Raw genomic sequence first — 21,059 nt, 5'->3', positions numbered from 1 at the left:
GCTGGGTCAGCTAGTGGCCGAGCTGAGTCGAGCTGTTCCAAGTTGGACTTGGTTCGACTTGTCTACACCTCTAGGGAGTACCCAATCCATGCCTTTCGATAACCTGTTATGTGCCCATACATGAATGAAACATTATCAATTGAGATTGTTGCCAAAGGTCCACATTTAGTGTGCATAAGTGGCCCATCGGATGAGCGGATGGACTAGATCTTTTGACAAGGTCACCTACACAGTGGACTTCACCTATTATATATATATATATATATATATATATATATATATATATATATATATATATATATATATATATATATATATATATATATATATGTATATATGTCTCAATGTTTTGTACATGGACAAGGTGGGCATATGTAGACGTACAGCAAAAGCTAAATCTACCATACTTCCTGTTGGGATTTGGTTTGCGGAATTACACAGATATGGATCTAAGATAGCAATCCAAGAGCATTAAGCGATCACAAGAGAACAAAGAGATTTAACGTGGAAAACCCTTACAGGAAAAAACCACGGCACAAAGATCCACTATGAAAATAGAAATTATAAAGAGAGAGGACTTACCCAATTCAAACAACCTCGAATCTCACCCTTGCTACACCCTTTGATAACCCTAGAACCCTTTTAGAAACCCTTGAAATACCTTTAGGAAGCCTTTGAATACTTTAGAAAAGTGCTAGGGACTCTTATTTATAGTTTAAGAAACCACACTATCGCACCGACTTTGGAATAGTCTGGAAACCGCCTCAAATTTATGCAGTTCGCTCGTAGTCGGCGTAACCTTCGACTAGTCGAGCCAAGGCTTTGATTGGTCAAGCATCACGGAAATCTCAAATACATCGCTGCTAGACTTCGAGTCGAACTGTCTTCGATTGGTCGAAGGATCTTCAACTAATCGAGCGAGCCCCTCGACTAGTCAAGCATCTAGGACCAGATTTAAGACATCTAATTTAACAACAATCTCTACCATGTCCTCAATCTTTAACTATGTAGCTTCTTGACCTCTTCTCTTATCTTTGCATCACATCATTGCTTCAATCAACGCTTCTTGTGCACACTCCGTCCTTCTTTTATGCCATCGCCAAGCTCAGAAAAGTTGCACAAAACTTAAACTTCTCCGGAGGAACAACCTTGGTGAGCATGTCTGCTGGATTCACACTGGTGTGAATCTTCTCTAGTGTTACGCCTCCTTCCTCAAGCACCTGTCGGATAAAGTGGTGACGAGCATCAATGTGTTTAGTATATGAGTGATAAATAAAATTTTTAGCCAAATTGATAGCGCTCTCACTACCATAGTTAACCGACACGGCCTCTTGTTGAAGTCTCAACTGATTTATCATGCTTAAATGCTTCCGTCACTGCTATATATTCTGCTTCGGTGGTGGAAAGAGTTGCCACGGACTAAAGCTTTAACGTCCAAGTAATTGCTCAATGCAGTAGTACAAATGAGTATTATGAAGTAAATTTTCTGGAATTCACACTGCCTGCGTAGTCAGAATCCACATACCCTACCTATAAGACCCGTATCTTAGCTCGTACCATTCCTTAGGCTTTCACGGTCCTCCCGGTCGAATTCCGGTGACCCGCGATCTGTTATCGACATTTGCACACGATCCTGAGTCATGTCTCATATATCAGAGTCAGCTCGACTCAAAACTTGTACCCTTACGACCGCGCTGTCGCTGCGGTTCCGATGTCGCGTCTACGCGCCAAGGCAATACTTAGGCCAGAAGATGTGGGCCCACATTCAGTTTAAGGAAAACACTGCACATTTGCTAATCCTAAGAGAATATGTCCCATCAATCAATCACATCACATCCCATCATGTCAAGTACAAGAGCAACCCCAAAGTCAACTCTCTCTCTCTTATAACCCATACTTAGTCAAGTACACCCATCCATCACTCACCATCCCTCTCTCTCCTTACATCACCTCTCTCTCTCATCTCTCTCTCTCATTTTTCTTCCCAAGCAACCATCTAAGCTCAATGAGAGAGCTTTGTGTGGCCCACTTCCTATCTCCCATCTCCACCATCCAAGCTTTATCTCAACCCTTAAGCCTTGTTCCTTTAGAGCTAAAGATGAGAAGAAGTCTGAGAAGATCAAAGGTGGGTGATTTAATGTTGTGATTTTGTGATTTAAGGGCCCACTTATGGTGGGACCCACCTTGATGTATGCATTGTACAGGGAAGGCCCATAGTGGCGGGTCCCCTCCCCTTTACCGATCTCTCTCTTTTTTTTCTCTCTCTCTTGTGACGGGTGTGGCCCATTTGATCCACGTCATCCTATCATAGGACCTACCAGACATGTGTGATGAATCCACACCATCCAGCAGCCCTGGGACAGTGCTAGACCCACCTGATGCATGTATTTTCATCCCAGCCATCCATCAGAAATGGTGGAGCCCACCGGCGTATGTGTTGTATCCATAGCTCCCCAGCCCGTGGGGCCCATGTGATATATGTATTTTATCCTAGCCGTCTACCATCTAGACGGTGCTGGACGTGGACCCTAGCATGATGTGTGTGATATACAGGTCATCTAGACGCTTTGGACATGGCCCACATGATGTATGTTTTGGTCTGCACCGTCCAGCAGGCCTGGATGGTGGGCCACCATGATGTATGTATTTATCTGCACCGCCATCTAGATGGTGCTGTGAGGACCACCGTGATGTATGATTTCATCCACACCATCCCTGGTTGGGACGGTGGATCCCCACCATGGCGCATGTGTATTATTCATGTTGTCCATCTATTTAAGAGGGCATGGCCCACCCGCACGTGTGGGGGTGGGGCCCGCCTTGATGTATGGATTTTGTATCCATACCGTCCATCACTGGACGGTGCAGCACGTGGAGCCCACTGTGATGTATGGGTCTTATCCACTCCATCCAGCAATCTGGACGGGTGGGACCCACCTCCCATGATGGATGTGTTCCATCCAAACCGTCCATCCATTTGGCAAGCTCGTTTTAAGGTTTGAGACTAAAATGAGGCAGATTCAAATCTCTAGTGGGCCACCACGTGGACACCACCATGATGTATTTATTTCATCCACACCATCCATATTGTGTTGGACGATGCTATCCAATGTTTGGACAGTGCTGATTTACATGTCCAATGTTTGGATAGTGCTGATTTACATGGACAATGTTTAGACAGTGCTGATTTACATAGACAATGTTTGGCAGTGCTGATCATCATTAGTGAGCCATGTGCCCCATAGAATGATAGTGTACAGTGATACGCATGTTACACCTGCAACTATTGAAATGATTTTTGGTGTAACCCAAGCTCTCACTTGAGGCCTATTGGTGCAGCACATCCGTGAGGCCCATCTTGATGTATTTGTGTTTCATCCGTTAAGGCCATCTTGATGCAATTACGGCCCATGTGATGAGGCCCATTGTGGTGTGTATTAGGCCGTGGGATGTGGCCCATTGTGATATATTTTCAGCTCATTTGATAAGACCCATTATGATGTATTTCTGGCCCATATATGTGGCCTAATATGATATTTGTGTGGCCCACTGAGCGGCCCATTGTGATGTGTATAGATCCATGTCATGCAGCCCATTATGATGTGTATTAGGCTCATGTCATGCGGCCCATTGTGATGTGTATAGACTCATGTCATGCGGCCCGTTGTAATGTATTTGTGGCCCATCTGATAAGGCTCATTGTGATGTATTTGTGGCCCGTATGGCGAGGCCTGATGTGGTGTATGTGTGGCCTCGAGTGAGGCCTAATGCGATGAATGTGTGGACCGATGTAATGTGTGATTTCACTATAATGTATGTAATGATTTTTATGTGAGCCATTGCTTGGGAGCGATGTTGGTTAAATGTCCACATTGATAAGCGATGATAGTTAAATGTCCACATTGTGACCTTCCCTTGAGCCCTTTGTTAGGCCGATTTCGATTGTAGAGGCCGATTCCGATTGTCGAGGCCAATTGTTGATGCCGATTTCGATTGTTGAGGCCGATTCCAATTATCTAGGTTGATTCTGATTATCGAGGCCGATTTCAATTGTCGAAGTCGATTGTCGAGGCTAATTCCGATTGTCAAGGCCGATTCCGATTATCGAGGTTGATTCTGATTGTTGAGGCCGATTATCGAGGTCGATTATCGATGCCGATTATCGGTGGTAGTTGTCAATACCGATTATGAGTATGTGACAGCATAGCATTATGATACATGCCTATACACATCATCTGCATGTTTGATATGAGATGTGGTTGACTATTGCATATGTCATTGGATAGGTTGTTATGAGACTCCCTGATAGGCGGAGATTGTCTCACATGAGCGCATGGTATGCGCAGGATTAATGCATGATTAGATTGTATAACTCATGCATCTTGCATTATGTGTTGTGATTACTGTACGCCCTAGTGATATCAGAGTTGCAGCCTCCACAGGCATATCGTGGATGGCCAGATGGTATACCGAAAATATTTGGTTCTAACATATAGGTTTCATAGATGTCCCTGGGTGAAAATTCCTAAACCTCCGTGGCTAGGAGATGCCCCAACGTCTGGACCGAGTGGATATATATGAGCGCATGAGGGTTGTATACCAGCAAGGTAGTAGTGGCAGTTTATGGCATAGCCTATTTGGAGCATTAAGATTGTCAATTACATAAACTATTTGGAAACATTGTGCAAATAACACGTCTTGCCGGCATATCTTTTAGCAGATTTTCTTCACGAGGGTTTAGTTTTTGTCCTTGCACCCCAAGTGTCTTGGATTCAATTTGTCAATTTTTTTGGTCGTTTCTCTATAAGCCATTTTTTGGATGTTGATTTACTATTTGTTGTCTTCGATTCTTTTGATTTTTCTGAATTAGCCATAACAACATTCATGTCCGTCAAATGTTTAGTAACCCTTGAGTCATGCATAATGTTCCATAACCATCTAGTCATGAGATTGGTGAGTTACCTTTTATATCAAATTGATTAAAATTTTACAACCTAATTGCCATGGTTGTGTTGCAAGCGGCAAAAATTGAGTCACGTGAGTAATCGTTGGTGGAGACTTAGGCATCATAGGTTGCCCCCGGGTAGATTGGCCCTTGCATAGTTTTGTGGCATTGACAGTGTTTCGACAAGAAACGAATGTGTTTGATTTGGAAAAATATCTTACTCAATAATAACAAAGAAAGAATAAAAGAACAATCATCATAGAATATTTATTGATTTTGAATCCATTTACATCCTCATTTATCCCTTGATTCCAAAATAAAGTATACAAAATTATAGAATATACGAATTTAATAAGTTCAAATATTGATTCTGATAGCATTCCGGCTTGCAATGCATTCATCTCAATAGATGAGTGTTGTGCAGATCTGAACAAATTTCATTCCCTTCTTCAACTCATTTAGAATAGCAGCTTCTTGTGTAAGAATTTTGGATTCCAAGGAAACTTGTAGGAGTTCAGAAAATTCGGCAGCATATACACAACATTCATCATTCTCGCGCAACAAAGTCTTGTTGCACAGGCCGGCGCAACAAGACTTTGTTGCGCAGTCCAGCACAATGGGCCTGGCCCACTGCCTGTTACTTCTTCCTTCTCCAAGTACTTGTCAAGGGTACTCAGAGGTCTTACTCTCAGGAGCTCTGATCTCCCTTGTGTCCGAATGAGGGGGGTAGTTGGGTATTTACAAGCCTTATCACATGTGAGATCATGAATTTTATGCCATGGGGCCCACCTTGCACAACACCTCCTCTATGCGGCGCACAACAACTTTCCATCTTACCAATGTTGCGCGGACACGCGCAACACTTATTCCATTTTTCATCTTCTTCTTTTTATTTGATCTCTTCACATCATTTCATCATTTTTTTTTTTTATGCTCCAACCGTTAGCAAAACCAACGATTCCCCCTCCTTGAGATGCTCTACTCCAACACAAGTATATGACGTTGTTGGTAAGTGTGGTTGCCTACGCACCGTTGGATTCTTTACATCGGGGTTAGAGGTACCCTCCGGTATCTTAGCCCTCATGTAGTCTTGATGAATTGTCGGCATCATAAGAGATTGCTCCTTAGGGTGCTTGGCTCTAGCATAATAATTGTGCGGCACTAATGGCACGGGTGGTTGACCTCCAAGCATATTAGTGCTTGTATGAAGTTGCCCCCTAGCACATGGATCTTTTGGGGGGTTTCCATATTCTTGTTGGCCACTAGGATGGCTGTTTGGACCTTTTTTCCTAGACAACACTAGAGATGGTAGAGGGAAGCCTTGCGTGTCAAACCAACTAACCCTTGTGACTGGAGGTTCAAACAGCCGTTCTGCCTCTAATCCTCCCTGACACATGATTTGCCGTTGTCATAAGCTTCTCGAATAAACCTGCGATCATCCTAGTGAGGCTCTTTACATGGGCCCCGTTGTTTTCTACGAGTTGTCACAAATCTCCTTGCATATCGAGGATTTGATGTACATGCAAGGATTTGATGTGCCACATCATCCAACGTAGCACTCTATTGGGAAGAGGATCATGCATCCACGTCAACGGGTCTGTCCATTGTCCCTCATCAAATGGCTCTTCCATAGCCTTGGGAGAATTACTAACCTGCTATGGAGAATTACTAACCTCTGATTTCAATCTACCAATCGTATTGATTTATTGATAAACGTGAATATAGCACACCGTGTCCAACTGGGCATGTCAGAAAATTGCATTGGCCGAACAGTGAAAAATAAATGTTTATAGATATTTTATAGCAGATGTGGCATTTTCTGGACCATTGATTTGGCCGTGATCAGTCGTTCTGTGGACCATTTGATTTGGCCGTGATCGGTCGGGTGTAAACAGGATCAATCTGAATACGTGCTGGGTTCAAGTCGGACAAATTCAGTTCGGTAAAGCTAGGTTGGGAATAATCATATGTATTTGGGTCGTGTTGGGTTAGGTCCAGTCCTGTTAGAATTTGGATCGGGTCAGGTTGCAGGTTGGGTCCTCTTAAGGTAAGGTTGGCCCGGGTTGAAACTCAACCCAACCCAACCTGCCTGAGTTCCACCCCCAAGCATACCCCCTTCTCCCAGGGTACGACCCAAGATTTGAGTATTGCAACGTGCATTCAGTAGCGCAGAGACCCTACCATTAAACATAAAAATAAAAAATAATTTTTTAATGGGTTAACATTTAGACACTTCATTTGATATGGAAACAGTGTAAACACTTCTTTCTTTACCACTTCCAGTGCTAGCATACTACTGTTTCTGTATTATTCTAGCGGGCCACATGGAAATAAGAGGTGCATGCACTGAAAGATAGGGTGTAAACACTTTCACCTTTTCCAAGTTTCCAACTCCAAAATTTTCTCCATTTCTTCAGATAGAGGAGACCAAACACGTCATCATCATAAACTTTCAATCACTATCAGTACTCTTACAAGATGCATTCAAATGATACTTGCAAATTTGCTTTCAAGCACAAATATGTTATCGGTGGGCCAAGTTCAAGAGAGATCTTTTTAGTATATCTCTGGTTTCAATCAAGAAAATTCACACCTGAAGCAGTTTGAGCCTGTCGGTCATTGCTAGACACACTGCATTTCAACATTGAGCTCTTCGATAGGAGCCAGGCTTCCCATTAAATTAAAATTAAATTTATTAAATAAAAAAAAAACACATGCACACATCTGGCAAAATTCACAGGCACAGGAAAGCCTGATTTTGGGTCATTACATGATAAATATTTTCTCATTGAGGATTCACCATGTAATACAAACCATGATTGTAGTACACCAGCCCGAGTGCTCAGCACTTGCATGCTCCAAAGGTTGTGATTACTAGCCTTCACGGATGCTGGAAGTTTAACATTTGTGGCATTGTTCCACCCAAACCAATCATGCTTTTTAAGATTATGAAAGCTCTTTTCTTGTCAAAAGATGGAGATGTCACCAGCTTTAGATGGGTCACGGGTCACAAGCGACAAACTCCATTTGCTGAGACCATGTTGAGTCAAAACACCTGTAGCTCAAATACTCCTATCGCAGCTTGCTTGGATCAGGACTGGACAATTCCAAAGTCAAGGATTGTCTGTCAAGACGAAGATGAATATTAAGTTCAAATGTGAAAACCATTGATCATGTCATGTGATGGAGTAGCTATTATTTTGTTTAAATAGCTTAGCATACATGTGTAAACAATCCATCCAGCCATGCACGTGCAGAAAAGTATGACATGGGCACAATGCTCCACCCTCAAAATTGAAGTGTTAAGCATGTTTATGGACTATTTTAGTTGTTTGTGGAACATAAAAGAGTAACAAAGATGACTTGGTAAATAGGCCTGTAACCAAAAGCTCTATGGGGCCTACCACAATGTCCGTGTGATATCAAGTCCATCTATCAGTTTCAACAGCTCCACTCATGTTACAAAATGATAACGCAAACGAGGCAGATCCAAGACGGCCATACCATATGAAACAGTGAGGATGGAAACAGCCACCATTGAAACCTTCCTGAGGGCACCATGGTGTTTATATGTCATCCAACCTGTTCATAAGGCAATTACTCACCAGGACAAAGGGAAAACCCAAATATCAGCCTGATCCAAAACCTATGTGTGCCTCAAGAAGGATTCAATAATGAGAATTCATGTCCCACTATTTCTTGTGGTGTGGCCCCACTTTGAGTATTGAATCTGCCTGATCTTTGAGTTCACATCATATCGTGAGCTGGCGCAACAGATTACGGAATGGATATAACATACATGGTGGGCCTCGCACAGCTTTTGCTTACACGGTCTCGTAGTAACAACATTGCAGGAAATCGCATCTGAATGCACATGTGAGATGTCTAAGCTGCTAATACTTTGTACATGTCATGTTTAAAAACCAGGCAAGTCTTGATCATGAAGTGGCCATATAAGATCGATGCACACTTATGTACTGCAGTAAAGCATGGAAAGCCTCCATGGTTTTTTTTTTTTTTTCCCCCTAACTGAAACTGAGAAGACATTCCTCTTTTTACATAAGAAGATACAGTATAGCTCAATGATAAAATGACCCATCACAAGTATCAATTGTAGATGCTCTTTTTTTTACTTAATAGTAAGAGCAAAAATGACTTCTCCTTATTATGATATTAGGGCGCCTGCTCATGTAAACTCAAACGAGATAGAACACCAAATTAGGGGTGCAACTTGGGTGGGTTGGGTTTGAGGGTCAACCCGAGCCGCCCAACCCTACTACAAGATGGCCCAAACCACAACCTGACCTGACCTGAATTCCAACCCAAGGTGCCCAAAACGAATTCCTCTATACTTGACCCAACCCGACCCAACCCAATACAAGTGATTATTCCCAATCGGACCTAACCCAACCCAAATTTGCTCAACCTGAACCCAACCTGATTTCAAATTATGTTTGTGTTTTTCCAACCTGAACCCAACCTGAGGACCTTGATAGCCCGACTTGAACTTGGGTTGTGTCCAGGTTTGGTTGGATCCAAGTTCGGGTTGGGTCGAAACCAAGTTGCAGCCCTACACCAAATATGACACTAAATGCTCCAAAAGGTTTCAGTTACAAATAGTCCTACACCAAATACAACACTCAAAGCTCCAAACGGTTACAAATAGCCCATGTCATGGTGGTTGAATTCTTGCCCAGTATGGTTGGCATTTAGTATGCCATATGTGCAGCATCTGAACAAGTAAATGCTAAAAGCCAAGAGCAGTCTAATGTCAAGACAAAGTAAGCCCTTACTGTTTTGGGACCCAATCATTTGATGCCTGGTTGCTTTCAAAAAAAAAAAAAAAAACCAAACAAACAAACAAATCATTTGATTCCCAACTAGGGTCTGTAGGTACCGACTGAAATGACATCAAGGCAAGAGCACTCTCCGACGGTTTACGGATTTGTGATATCTCTATTTAGAGCCACCTTTTTGTTAAGGACGGACCTCTAGGGTGTCACACACAGCATTACTACTGGTTAGGATTTATTATTAATGCGATCTAACATGACATAATTCGTGGGGCTAAATGAATTGCTGACTCTTACTTTGCCCCTTTCCAATTATGCATTTTCCTGATGAAGATGGTAATTAACTCAAGGGGGTAAAAAGCACCCAAGCAACACAGATAGCTTTTACTCCTTGGCCCTAAACAGCTGGAACCAGTAATATTATTTGTTAACTAATTGATAACTGTTCTACATTGGCCTTTCCAAAAAAGGAAAAAGAAAAAGCAAGAAAAAGAACTGTTCCATGTTATTAACTAGACGAATATCACAGTTCAGCAATAAAAATTCAACACTTGCAGGTAGTACTAAAATATAGTTACCAACAGAAACGAATACAGGAAATGATGAGATAAACAAATGTGTGGAACATGTCATTTACAACAAGCGTCAATAGTTGTCATCAGGAGTGCGAAACTGGAATCAAAAAGATGTTGGTATTTGTTATAGGGGAAACAGGTCTCCAATCAACTGTGTTAAATACTGAAAGCCAAAAAGAGAAAAAATGACTTACAAGTTACAAGATGCTAATTCAGGCGGAGCAAGTGACATTTTCATTCATTTCCAGCAAGCAAGATGAACAGCTCCTCATCAGTTATGGCTCCCATTTCCATTGTTCTTTCCAATGCAGTTAGCCCCCCACCATCTCTAATTGATGGACGTGCACCTCTGAGTAACGAACAAGTTATCAATGTGTCAAGAAAGGCTACACAGTACAACATGATAGAAAGAATAGCAATCATCTTGGGTAGAAAGAAGTATCACTATCAATTCCAGCTGAAATGAATTAGCAATCAAATTGCCATTTGAAAATATGTTTGTTGTGGAATGGTTGTGTTACCCAACAGTTATCGGTTCCTCATCTCTGGGGCAAATGCAAGGATCCTCCTTCAATGCATCAGAAAGTTCTGTGAAGTTGAATGGAAAGAATTATCTTCTATAGGCCAAGTCTGTCGAAAGTATTCCTCCTAGCCCACAAAAAAGATCAGTGCCTCACGGTTCCTAAACCGGAAGAATCTGATCCTAGATAAAGAAAATGGATGCGTGAGAATGCCCAGATCTGATCTTGATTGTCGAATGGCATGGAGTTTGAGGTGAGTTCTAATTTGGTGCACTAAACACGACAAAAGATGTCTGAAATACTATAAGGAAGTGTACTCCTCATAACAAAATATTTGTCGGGTGTATCAATTATACAATGAGATTTTCTCTTTTCAGAAGAGGAATAAGCCCCTTGGTGAGTACTTCGCAGAACCGACGGGAATGTGGGAAGATCTTTCCATATATAATCCCATGCATTAGATGTCACCCTTAAAAAGAAGGGGCAGAAAGATATGAAAGTAGTTAAACTTTTGTCCGGATTGTCAAAAGAGCAACAATTTTCAAATGATTAGATTTTTTTCGGAGGATATTCCATTCCTTCGGTGGCAAAGGTTTATGCAAGGCTTCAGAGAATCTCTTTGGCAAATGACTTTGAAAGTTCTAATATTAATGCAACTGATAAAACTGCATTGACATCTTCATCCGCTATTCCAGTTTACGTGGAGGCTGTGGTGGACATGTTGGAGATGATGCTGTCCATGGTAAAAGAGGTGATAGATTTTCAAGGGGAGGTAGAAGTGGTTGTAGCAGTCAAGGAAACCGTACATATACTCATTGTGGCCTAACAAATTATACTGTAGACTTTTGCTAGGATCTTCATGGAAAATCCCCGAAGATTAATCAACCCTTATAGTAGGGGATGCTTCTTCCAATGGTAGACCCATTACTCTTGCTTATCTAATCTTGTTGGTGATCAGATCAGTGTTTCACTATCACAGGAGGGATTTGCGTGTTTTCTATCTTCAAGTGGCTTTACAACCACCTTAGCTCAATCAAGGCATGTCTCTTGTCATCTTCTTCCTCTTGGATCATTAAATTTGGGGTATCCGACCATATTTTTGGTAACTACAGTCTCTTTTCTTTCTCTAATTGTGTTTTCATCAAATACGTTGGTTACTTTAACTAATGGTACATCATCTAATGTTATTGGACTTTGTACTAACCAGCCCAATGCATCAGTCTCCATGTCATCAATTCTATATACACCCAAGTTTCCATTTAGCCTTTGATCTATAAGCTAATTAACACAGACTTTAAGTTATTCCATATCCTTTTTTCCTTCTTATTACACGTTTCATGAACTCAAGACGAGTAGGACAATTGGAGAAAGTCGCAAGAGTAATAGTTTGTGCTACTTGGAGAGAAAACTAGTAGGTGTGACTGTGCTTCCTGCAGATTTGGCGATTTAATGATGTCGTCATTTGGGACAGTTGTCTCTTCAGAATCGACACTCTTATCCCGTCACTTCCCTGGGTGTCAAAGTTTTGAGTGCGAAGCATGCGAGCTGAGTAAAACATCATAGAATTCCTTTTCCATCTAGCACTAACTCAAGAAGGGATGTTCCACTTAAATTAGCCCATAGTGATATGTGCCGACCACCTCGAGTCCCTAGTTTGTTAAGTTTTAGGTATTGTGTTCTCTTTATTGATGATTACTTTAAGAAAACATGGTTATATCTAATCAAGCATAGTCGAAAATCTTTCATGTATTCAGATTTTTTATGATGAAATGAAGAATCAATTTGGTGTGAAATTGTATATGTTTAGGTCAAATAATGCCCTAAAATTCATTTCTTAGGATTTTCAAACATATCTACAATATTAGAGTATTATTCATTACACATCTTGTGTATACACCCAACAAAATGCGATGGTTGAGCGCAAAAAATCCAATGAGAGTTACTTGAGCCTTGTTGCTAGAAATGAATGTTTATAGATGTTTTGTGGTGACAAAGTTCTACTTTGTGTCATTTGATCGATAGGATGCCTTCATCGATTTTTTATGGTAAAACACCATTTTCTTTGTTGTTTTCTAATCAACCAATTTTTTCTATCGCTCCCTAAGTATTTGGTTATACTTGCTTTGCTCATATATTTGGGTTAGGTCGAGATAAAACTTTTGCCTCATTAATGCATCAATCTCCGTTTTGTCAATTCTATATGCACCCAAGTTTCCATTTAGCCTTTTATCTATAAGCAAACTAACACAGTCTTTGAATTGTTCTGTGTCCTTTTTTCCGTCTTATTATGCGTTTCATGAACTCAAGACAAGCAAAATAAGAATAGTTTATGCTACTTAGAGAGAGAACTAGTAAGCGCGGCAATGCTTCCTATGGATTTGGCAATTTAATGGCTTGGTCATTTGAGATATTTGTCTCTCTAAAATCTACACTCTCATCCCATCATTTCCCAAGGTGTCAAAGCGGGAGTGCAATGCATGTGAGCTGAGTAAAACATCATAGAGTTCCTTTTAAAAAAAAAAAAAAATCTAGAACTAACTCAAGAAGGGATGTTCAAATTAGCCCATAGTGATGTGTGCCAACCACCTCGAGTCCCTAGTTTGTTAAATTTTAGGTATTTTGTTCTCTTTATTGATGATTACTCTAAGAAAACATGGTTATATCTAAAAAGCATAGGTCAGAAGACTTGTATATTCAATTTTTTTTATAATTTAGGCCAAATAATACACCTCTTCTGCTTATACACCCCAACAAAATAGGATTTATCAGTACTATTCCCTGCTCTTATGATTGTTGAAGAAGACGAAGAAGAAGTCCCTGCGAAGAAGAAGAAGATGAAGAAGAAGTCCCTGCGAAGAAGAAGAAGAAGAAGAAGAAGAAGAAGACTAGGCATTACAGACTATTCCACTTCAGTCCACATCTTCCTATTGCACTCGGGAAAGGTAAACGCTCTTACGTTACTCATTTTATTTTCTATTTTGTGTCACCTTTCCCATTTGTCCACAAATTCTCGAAAGTTTGCCCTTACCTTGTCTGCTATATCCATTTCTAAGTCAATCCAAGAAGCATGGTTGAATGAAAGTTGAAAAAGAGCCATGGATGAAGAGATGGAAGCCATGTACTCCTATGATAGTTGGAAGCTGACTAATCTTCCTTCAGGTAAGACTCTAATAAAATGTAGGTGGGTATACACAGTTAAGTTCATGCCTAATGGGTCAATAGATCATTACAAAGCCAGCTTGATCACTAAGAAATATACTTAGATTTATGGAATAGATTATCTGGATACGTTTTCACCAATGGTGAAGCTTAATTCAATTCAAGTTGTTATATCACTAGCTACAAATCATGATTGGCCTTTCTTTAAGCTAGATGTGAAGAACGCATTTCTGCATAGAGAACTACAAGAAGTCTACATGGAGCTACCTTCTAGGTATGTTGATTAGGGGGAGTTGTCTAAAGTATGTAAGCTAACCAAATCTATTTATGGGTTGAAGTAATCACCATAGGCATGGTTTGAGAAGTTCAATAGTGTGGTTGTATTGTTTAGATAAAAAGGAATAAAGTATCTCACTTAGTTTTCTCAAAGCACTCCACCTCTAGCCATATAATTCTTGTTATGTATGTGAATGATATTATTGTGACTGGCCATAACTTGGAGGGTGTTGAAAAGTTAAAGTTATATCTTCAAACTCACTTTCAAATCAAAGATCTGTCTGGTTTGATTTTTTTTATTTTTTTTTATTTTTTTTTATTTTTTTATTTTTTGGCATTCAAGTGGCAAGATCGAGAGTTGGAATAAATTTATCCACCCCTCCACCTTCTCTATTAATTGTTCTAGCAAACAAAATAAGGTTTCCTAAGAGCCACACATGTAAAAGAACCTGACCATGCATGTGTCAAAGTGGCACTTGTGTGTGCGAATCTAATGCATCCATGAAGTGGACTCCACCATGTACATACTCTTATTTGTCCTAAACCCAACTCGAAACTTAGATCTAAAGACCTGATGCGTACCCTATGGATATTCAAACCCGATCAGAGCTAGGCCTGGGACTTCAAGAACTAGACCTGGCAAGACCAAAACCCAGTTAGCCCAAGTACAGGTACTATAGGACCTTATCCAAACCAGCCTTTTGACAGCCCTAGGGTTCTGTATTAATTTTTTAAGAATGCGAGTGATGTTCATACAAAATACTATTAAATCACTATTTCTTTAGTTGATTATTGCATCATTTTCAATGTTTTGTTAATCAATTATTTATTAGTTTAGACTCCTAGTAATGGTCTTTATTGGAACTATGGGAAGTGTTCTTTTTTATTTCCTTTGTTTTTTTTTTTTTTTAATTTTAATGTTTTCATTTTCTTTTATTTTTATTTATCATTTTTTTAATTTAAAAATGGTTTATTTGTTTAGAGTTCCTGTGCCTATATATTTGAAGTTTGTTGTGCTAGACACATTAGGATACTTTTGACACCTAGTGCACGCCAACAGGTAACATTGTCAAAAACCCATGTTGCATCCTTTACATCCCAACTTTGAGACACAAGCCTGGATACGAGGTCTTGTACGAGGTCTTGTAGTATTTATGCAATAAGCAACCATACACCAATCTTCACTTGAAAATCAAGGTAATCTCATAATTTATATATAAGATGATCATTTTGTCTTCATGTATGAAGCATTTGATCCAAATAAATTTCTTACCTTCTGAGTAAATACTTTGCACATGTATTATTTCTCTTAGAAATGCAATGATGAAGAGGAGTCCTTCCATGGAAGTCGCATGCATTTATGTCAGCACCAAACTGTAGCAGCAGCTCCAGCATCACAAGGTCACTGACATGACATGCCAAATGCAACAGGGAACAACTTTGCAGACAATTTGCTGGCTCACCAGAATCCTTAATTCTCGGACAAAGCACTGGATCATGCTGCTTCCTCTCCTTGTGAAAATTATTCTGCATTTCTGACATCTCCACTAGGTGGTGCAACTTGCTGGCATTTGCTTCATCATAGCTGGTATTGGGATTCACATCTGATGCCACAATGAGGCGATATGCTGCTCGTATGTTATTTGTCCTGACTGCTTCCCATATGCGGGTGGCGTGGGAAGGGAAACCCGGCTCAGCCATTTCTTTGTTGACAAAAATTTTCTCAACATACTGCAAAATGCAATCATATTATAAAAAATGCACTAACAGCTTCAAGTAAAATTGTTTGTGTAGGAATTACTGCAACCTGGGATAAATACACTACAGATGGTTGAGCATGTCATCAATGGAAGCAATGAATTAGGATTTAGATAGCAATGAGAGGTGTATTGAAAAAAGTACCTTTGATTGGATGTATTTCTCCTTTCTCGAAATAACATCTTTGGGGTCAGGTTTTGTGACAGACAAGGAAATCATACTTGATTCGTCCTTTCTGCATGAAATTATTACATTCAGATGGAATCACAACATGCCAATAATATACAATATCATGATTACAAGAATTAAAAGTTGATTTTAAAACTTTCCTACCCTAGATATAATGGATCTAAAACCCAATCATGTTCAGACATTAAACCAATCAAGAAAGAGCCTTCACACTGCTAGGCTTGTCTTTGCTATGCTGAATATATAAAAAATGCTGAGCCGACCTGAGAGAAAAGCGGTAGACTGACCATGGACCATATTTCAGAAAATGATTACATGTCCTAAGTTTATGTTGCACAGGTACATATTTTAGAAAATGATTACATGTCCTCAAGTCTATGTTGCACAGATACATATACAAGTTCCTAGCCCGACAGAGTAGTTCACATACACCAAAAGTAGGATATGTGGATTTGGAGTATATTTAATCAAATTATAAAAAGTGAAACACTTTACATAATAATGTAACTAAAATGATCTTCTATGATGAGATCTATAATCAATTTATTTACAGTAATGTTCTATTTTCCCAATAACAGCTTTCTAAAGAGATGGGTCAATCATGATTCTCGAAACAATCTAAAATAAACTAATGTCCAATTTAGATAAAACTTTTTAATATATATATATATATATATATATATATCATAAATGTAAAACCCAAATCCAGATGGATGTCAGGACCCAACAAGGGTAATTCAGTCGTTCATAAGAATCCATGCAATATAATCATGGATTTATTAGTGGTTTCAGGGTGATTTGCTAGGGACTGAAACCAGTATGAATAGCCCTGACTAGTCTTATCAGCCCCATTCTGGTTGGGGTTGGCCCTGTTTCAGTCTCTATAGGTTTGGTGATTCGTTTTTGTTTCAGACCATGACCTGTATAACTCAGACAAAGCCGGCCATAGATGATGATATTTTAAACCATTCAAATGTACCTTAGATAATCCTATAGAACTATGATGCCGTGAAGATATTGTGCTATAATAATTTTATAATGATACTTAAAATTGTTTTTCTCTCTTCCACTTCTCCCTCTCCTGAGTTTATGACTACCATGAGTGATTTAATTGCCCAAGTCATTATCCAGTGGTTGATTAAGTTGGGTCCTTCTTGATTTTTATAGTATTGAGTCTGTTCTTGTGGATTGAGTATCATATGAGCTTCTAGATATTGTGTAGTTTTTCTTCCGTCAACAAGGTTGACCAAACACAAATAAGTTGGACTTTATGACATTTAACCAGTTATTTAAGTATGCTCAGACAATTTACACTTCATTTCATGAAGTTTCATTCGAAGTTGGATGAGAAATCATATTTAATAAGCATAAAACATATAACTGGAAAACCTCTTTCCTAACCATTGCATTGTAAGAACGGTACCCCAAGGATAACCTCCCCTAATGAAAATATCTAGATCTAAAAAATATTTTTCTGAACTTACATTCAACTCATGAAAGTTTACCTTTCATCTTGAACTTGGAGGAGTTCCTCCCACACAGTGTTACAATAAGAATTACCCAGTGCACCAAATAAATCTAAGATGGTGGGCTCCCAAACCTTGACATCTAATGTTAGAGATCTCACCTGCATTTGATGATAACAAGTATTAGGCAACACTAGAAGCTATAAGATAAAAGCATGCTTCCAGAATTCCAATGGTCAACAAACACATACTATAACACCATCTCATACAACAAACTCATTAGCCAAACTAACTAATGACCAGCATAGTTTCAATGCATAAAATGTAAGGTCCAAAGTTAAAAATCAATCAAATACACAAAATACATCTTTCCAAACATAGTTTCTTGTGAGGTGAAATGCACAGAGTGAAAAGGAGAACTGTGGGAATGTTATCGAATGTAAAACTACTGAAGGTAAGCAACAAATTTCCATTTAACATTTTTAACTATTTATTGATATGATGGAAGTTCTGATAGTTAGAACTTTATAGATGAAATTTAGGGCCTTCAACTTTATAGATGCAATTTAGGGCTGTCAATGGGCCAGGCCAAGGCCAAGCAGAATTAAAATTTTAAAAAGGTCCAGACTGAATAGTTCAAAATCTGAACCAAAGACAAGCCAATGCCCGGCCCATTACAAGCCTAATGAAATTCCACAAAGCAACAAGAAGAATTGTTTGAATGTCCTTGAATGTAAATCAGTATCTCTAAGCAACAAATTTCCATTTAACAAAGTTAACAATGTATGGATTTGATGAAGTTCCTATAGCTAAAACGTTGTATGAGCATGAAAAACAAAGCCACAGGGTTTAATTCCAGAAAACATTGCATTTGTATACCCATTTGAAAAGCTATGCCTAAAAGCACCAATCATTTACTATTCTAACAGACAATTTTATAATCCACAACATACGAACTTGTTTTAAGTCTAAAACTCTATCTTCTTGGTTGCTGGGTGTTTCTTGCTACTGGGGGCAAGCAATAGATATGTCCAAGTTCAAGTATAAAGCTCAACTCCTGTCACTTGTTGGTTATTATCGCTAGCAAATAATTGGATTTGAGATCAGAGTCATGCTCATAGGATGAGTGCAGCTGAAACAAGAATGTTGAGATGGATGAGTGCCAAGACAATGAAGGATAGAATTAGAAATAAATGCATTTGAGGGAACTTAATAATAGACTAAGATGGTTTTGCAATGTGTAATGGAGACCAAGAACTACACTGGTTAGGAGTGATTTTGTTCAAGTTGAAGGCTCTAATGGAGAAAGGGGAAAGGTCAATAGGACAAGGGTGTAGTAAGAAAAGATTTGAGGACCAATGGTTTAATTGAGTATATAGTCCTTGATAAGGTGAAACGGGGAACAGGATTTGTTTAGCCGACCCCAATTAGTTGGCTACTTGGCATAAGGCTTAGATGATGATGATTATGATGATGACGGATACATGGATCTTTATACACCCTAACCAAAAAAGTCAAGCTACATGTTTCCAGGAATGGTGAAAGAAATTGCAGAAAATAAGGGAGTTCAAACAGAAAGTATTCACCAACATCCTTCCAAAGGCACCCAATCCTTATCGAACACAGAACCCTCAGAGTTTCTAATTCTCTAAAAATGAATGCCTGGAACCAAACAATGGAAGCAGTTAAATCCAACTGTCAAATTTTAGAACCTAAAATTTATATTCTGACAGAAATTAGATACTGATGCAGGAACAGCTTCTAGATGATATGATACCTTACGAAGTACAATTTTGAAATACAACCAGAGGGCAATACTTCTATCAGACTAGAAAATATATTTAGCACCCTCAGCTCCTTCCGTTGGAATTTCAGCTACAGCGTTGTACATAATGTTTGCAAAAATGTGTAATGCACGCGTTTTTCTGACAACTAATAATTCTAGGACATTTTGTAAAAAGTTTTAAACACTAGTTTCCTTTTTCTTGAACTCTTCATCAGAATGTTTATAAGATAGAAAGGACAGACACTAAGTCTAATTATGAACTGTTTGCAATTGTCAACACACAGGCCAAAAATAAATGGAAAAAAGGATTGAAAAGAAAACAGGCATATTATCATAATAAGGGTGTGTTCGGATGCACCATCAAAATCTCTTGCAATCATTAGCCTTGTAAAGTGGAATAATCAAATTTTAATTTTACTCCTTGAGAATTCATTCGAGGATCTTAACTCTAAATTGAATTGCATTACTTTAAAGTTAGACTTGAAACATGGCAGCTACTTCCTCATAATGATGGATACTAGGACACCTCCTTTAACTATTGTCATTTCCTATTGATTAAACTGAATGTTCACAATTGAATACAGCTGTGCATCCAAACACAGTCTAAAAGATATTACACCTTCGAAATGTGAACACCAAGATTCCTGTGAACACCAGAGCATTCTATGCATATCAGAATTCCAAGATTTAGTGACGCCCAATCAGGTTCAGGAGCACCACACTCTGCACATATATTGTTTCCGGGGATTTTCTTGAGGACTCCAGTAACACAATCATGTCCTTTAACTTTCACGCCATCCTCTGAGTTCGCATTGCATGTGTTACCATCCAATGCATGAGAATTAGGACCACCAGCATCTGTAGAGGTGTTGCTATCCATATACATCTTCCCAGAACCAAGCTGCCATTGATTCACCGAAGCTTCTGTTAGTAAGAACTTGCATGTTTGTATGTAGTACATTCGCAGTTGTGAACATAAAGAAAAGAGAAGGCATAAAAGCCTTTGAGAAGCCAACCTTTTCTGGGAAAGGAGAATTTAGAAGAGATGCAATGACTCCTGTGATTTTATCAACCCAATCCATTCTATCAGCTCCATTTTCAGCCTACAAAACAATTGGAGTGGAAAGTTTGTGATGTCGAAATCCGTTCATCATTATTCAATTTTTTCCTCTAAAGAGCATAAATACAATACCAAATCATAAAGAGGAATGCTACAATCATACACGTGCTCATGGAGCTCCATGAAGCACTCACCAAAACATCTCTATTGCACATGTTGCACTTGTGTGGGGATCAGGACTGTTGATTGGTGGGCTGCCACATGGATGGGACATCCCAAAAAGCAAGGCAGTTGCACTGTGGCAGCCACCCCAACCAGCAGCCTTAAAATGAATTGTTAACTCATAAAATAAGCAATGGACCACATTCAACAGGCAACATTCAAAATAATCAGATGGTTGGATTTGTGATCTGTCCAATCATTGCAATTCTCTGCCCATCTCCTATCCATATAGTGGCCCACTAGATCAACTGTCTCAATGCCAATACATGTTTAACACATTCATGGTGGATATGGCACTCCATAGAACTA

The 21,059-nt window shown here is 39.3% G+C and overlaps 1 protein-coding gene across 12 annotated transcripts in view; it reads right to left on the bottom strand.

Moving 5' to 3' along the window:
* Positions 1–7,636: 7,636 nt before the first annotated feature.
* The window catches only part of LOC131242984 (ADP-ribosylation factor GTPase-activating protein AGD4-like), a 74,010-nt gene continuing 60,587 nt past the window's right edge, over positions 7,637–21,059 (bottom strand). For 9 of the 12 annotated variants that reach the window (XM_058242010.1, XM_058242016.1, XM_058242014.1 and 6 more), the window contains 7 exons: positions 20,485–20,571; positions 20,088–20,369; positions 17,722–17,843; positions 16,172–16,262; positions 15,543–16,000; positions 10,508–10,662; positions 7,637–8,069 (listed from right to left, as the gene is read on the bottom strand). In XM_058242010.1, coding sequence (XP_058097993.1) covers positions 10,548–10,662; positions 15,543–16,000; positions 16,172–16,262; positions 17,722–17,843; positions 20,088–20,369; positions 20,485–20,571 — 1,155 coding nt within the window. In that variant the 3' untranslated portion in view covers positions 7,637–8,069; positions 10,508–10,547. The remainder of the gene's footprint in view (positions 8,070–10,507; positions 10,663–15,542; positions 16,001–16,171; positions 16,263–17,721; positions 17,844–20,087; positions 20,370–20,484; positions 20,572–21,059) is intronic. The other 3 variants (XM_058242012.1, XM_058242011.1, XM_058242013.1) reach the window with 3 other exon arrangements.

Source organism: Magnolia sinica, chromosome 4, assembly GCF_029962835.1.
Source record: "Magnolia sinica isolate HGM2019 chromosome 4, MsV1, whole genome shotgun sequence".
Lineage (NCBI taxonomy): Eukaryota > Viridiplantae > Streptophyta > Magnoliopsida > Magnoliales > Magnoliaceae > Magnolia > Magnolia sinica.
Note: the sequence above shows the minus strand (reverse complement) of the source record. Positions and strands in the feature narration are given on the sequence as shown.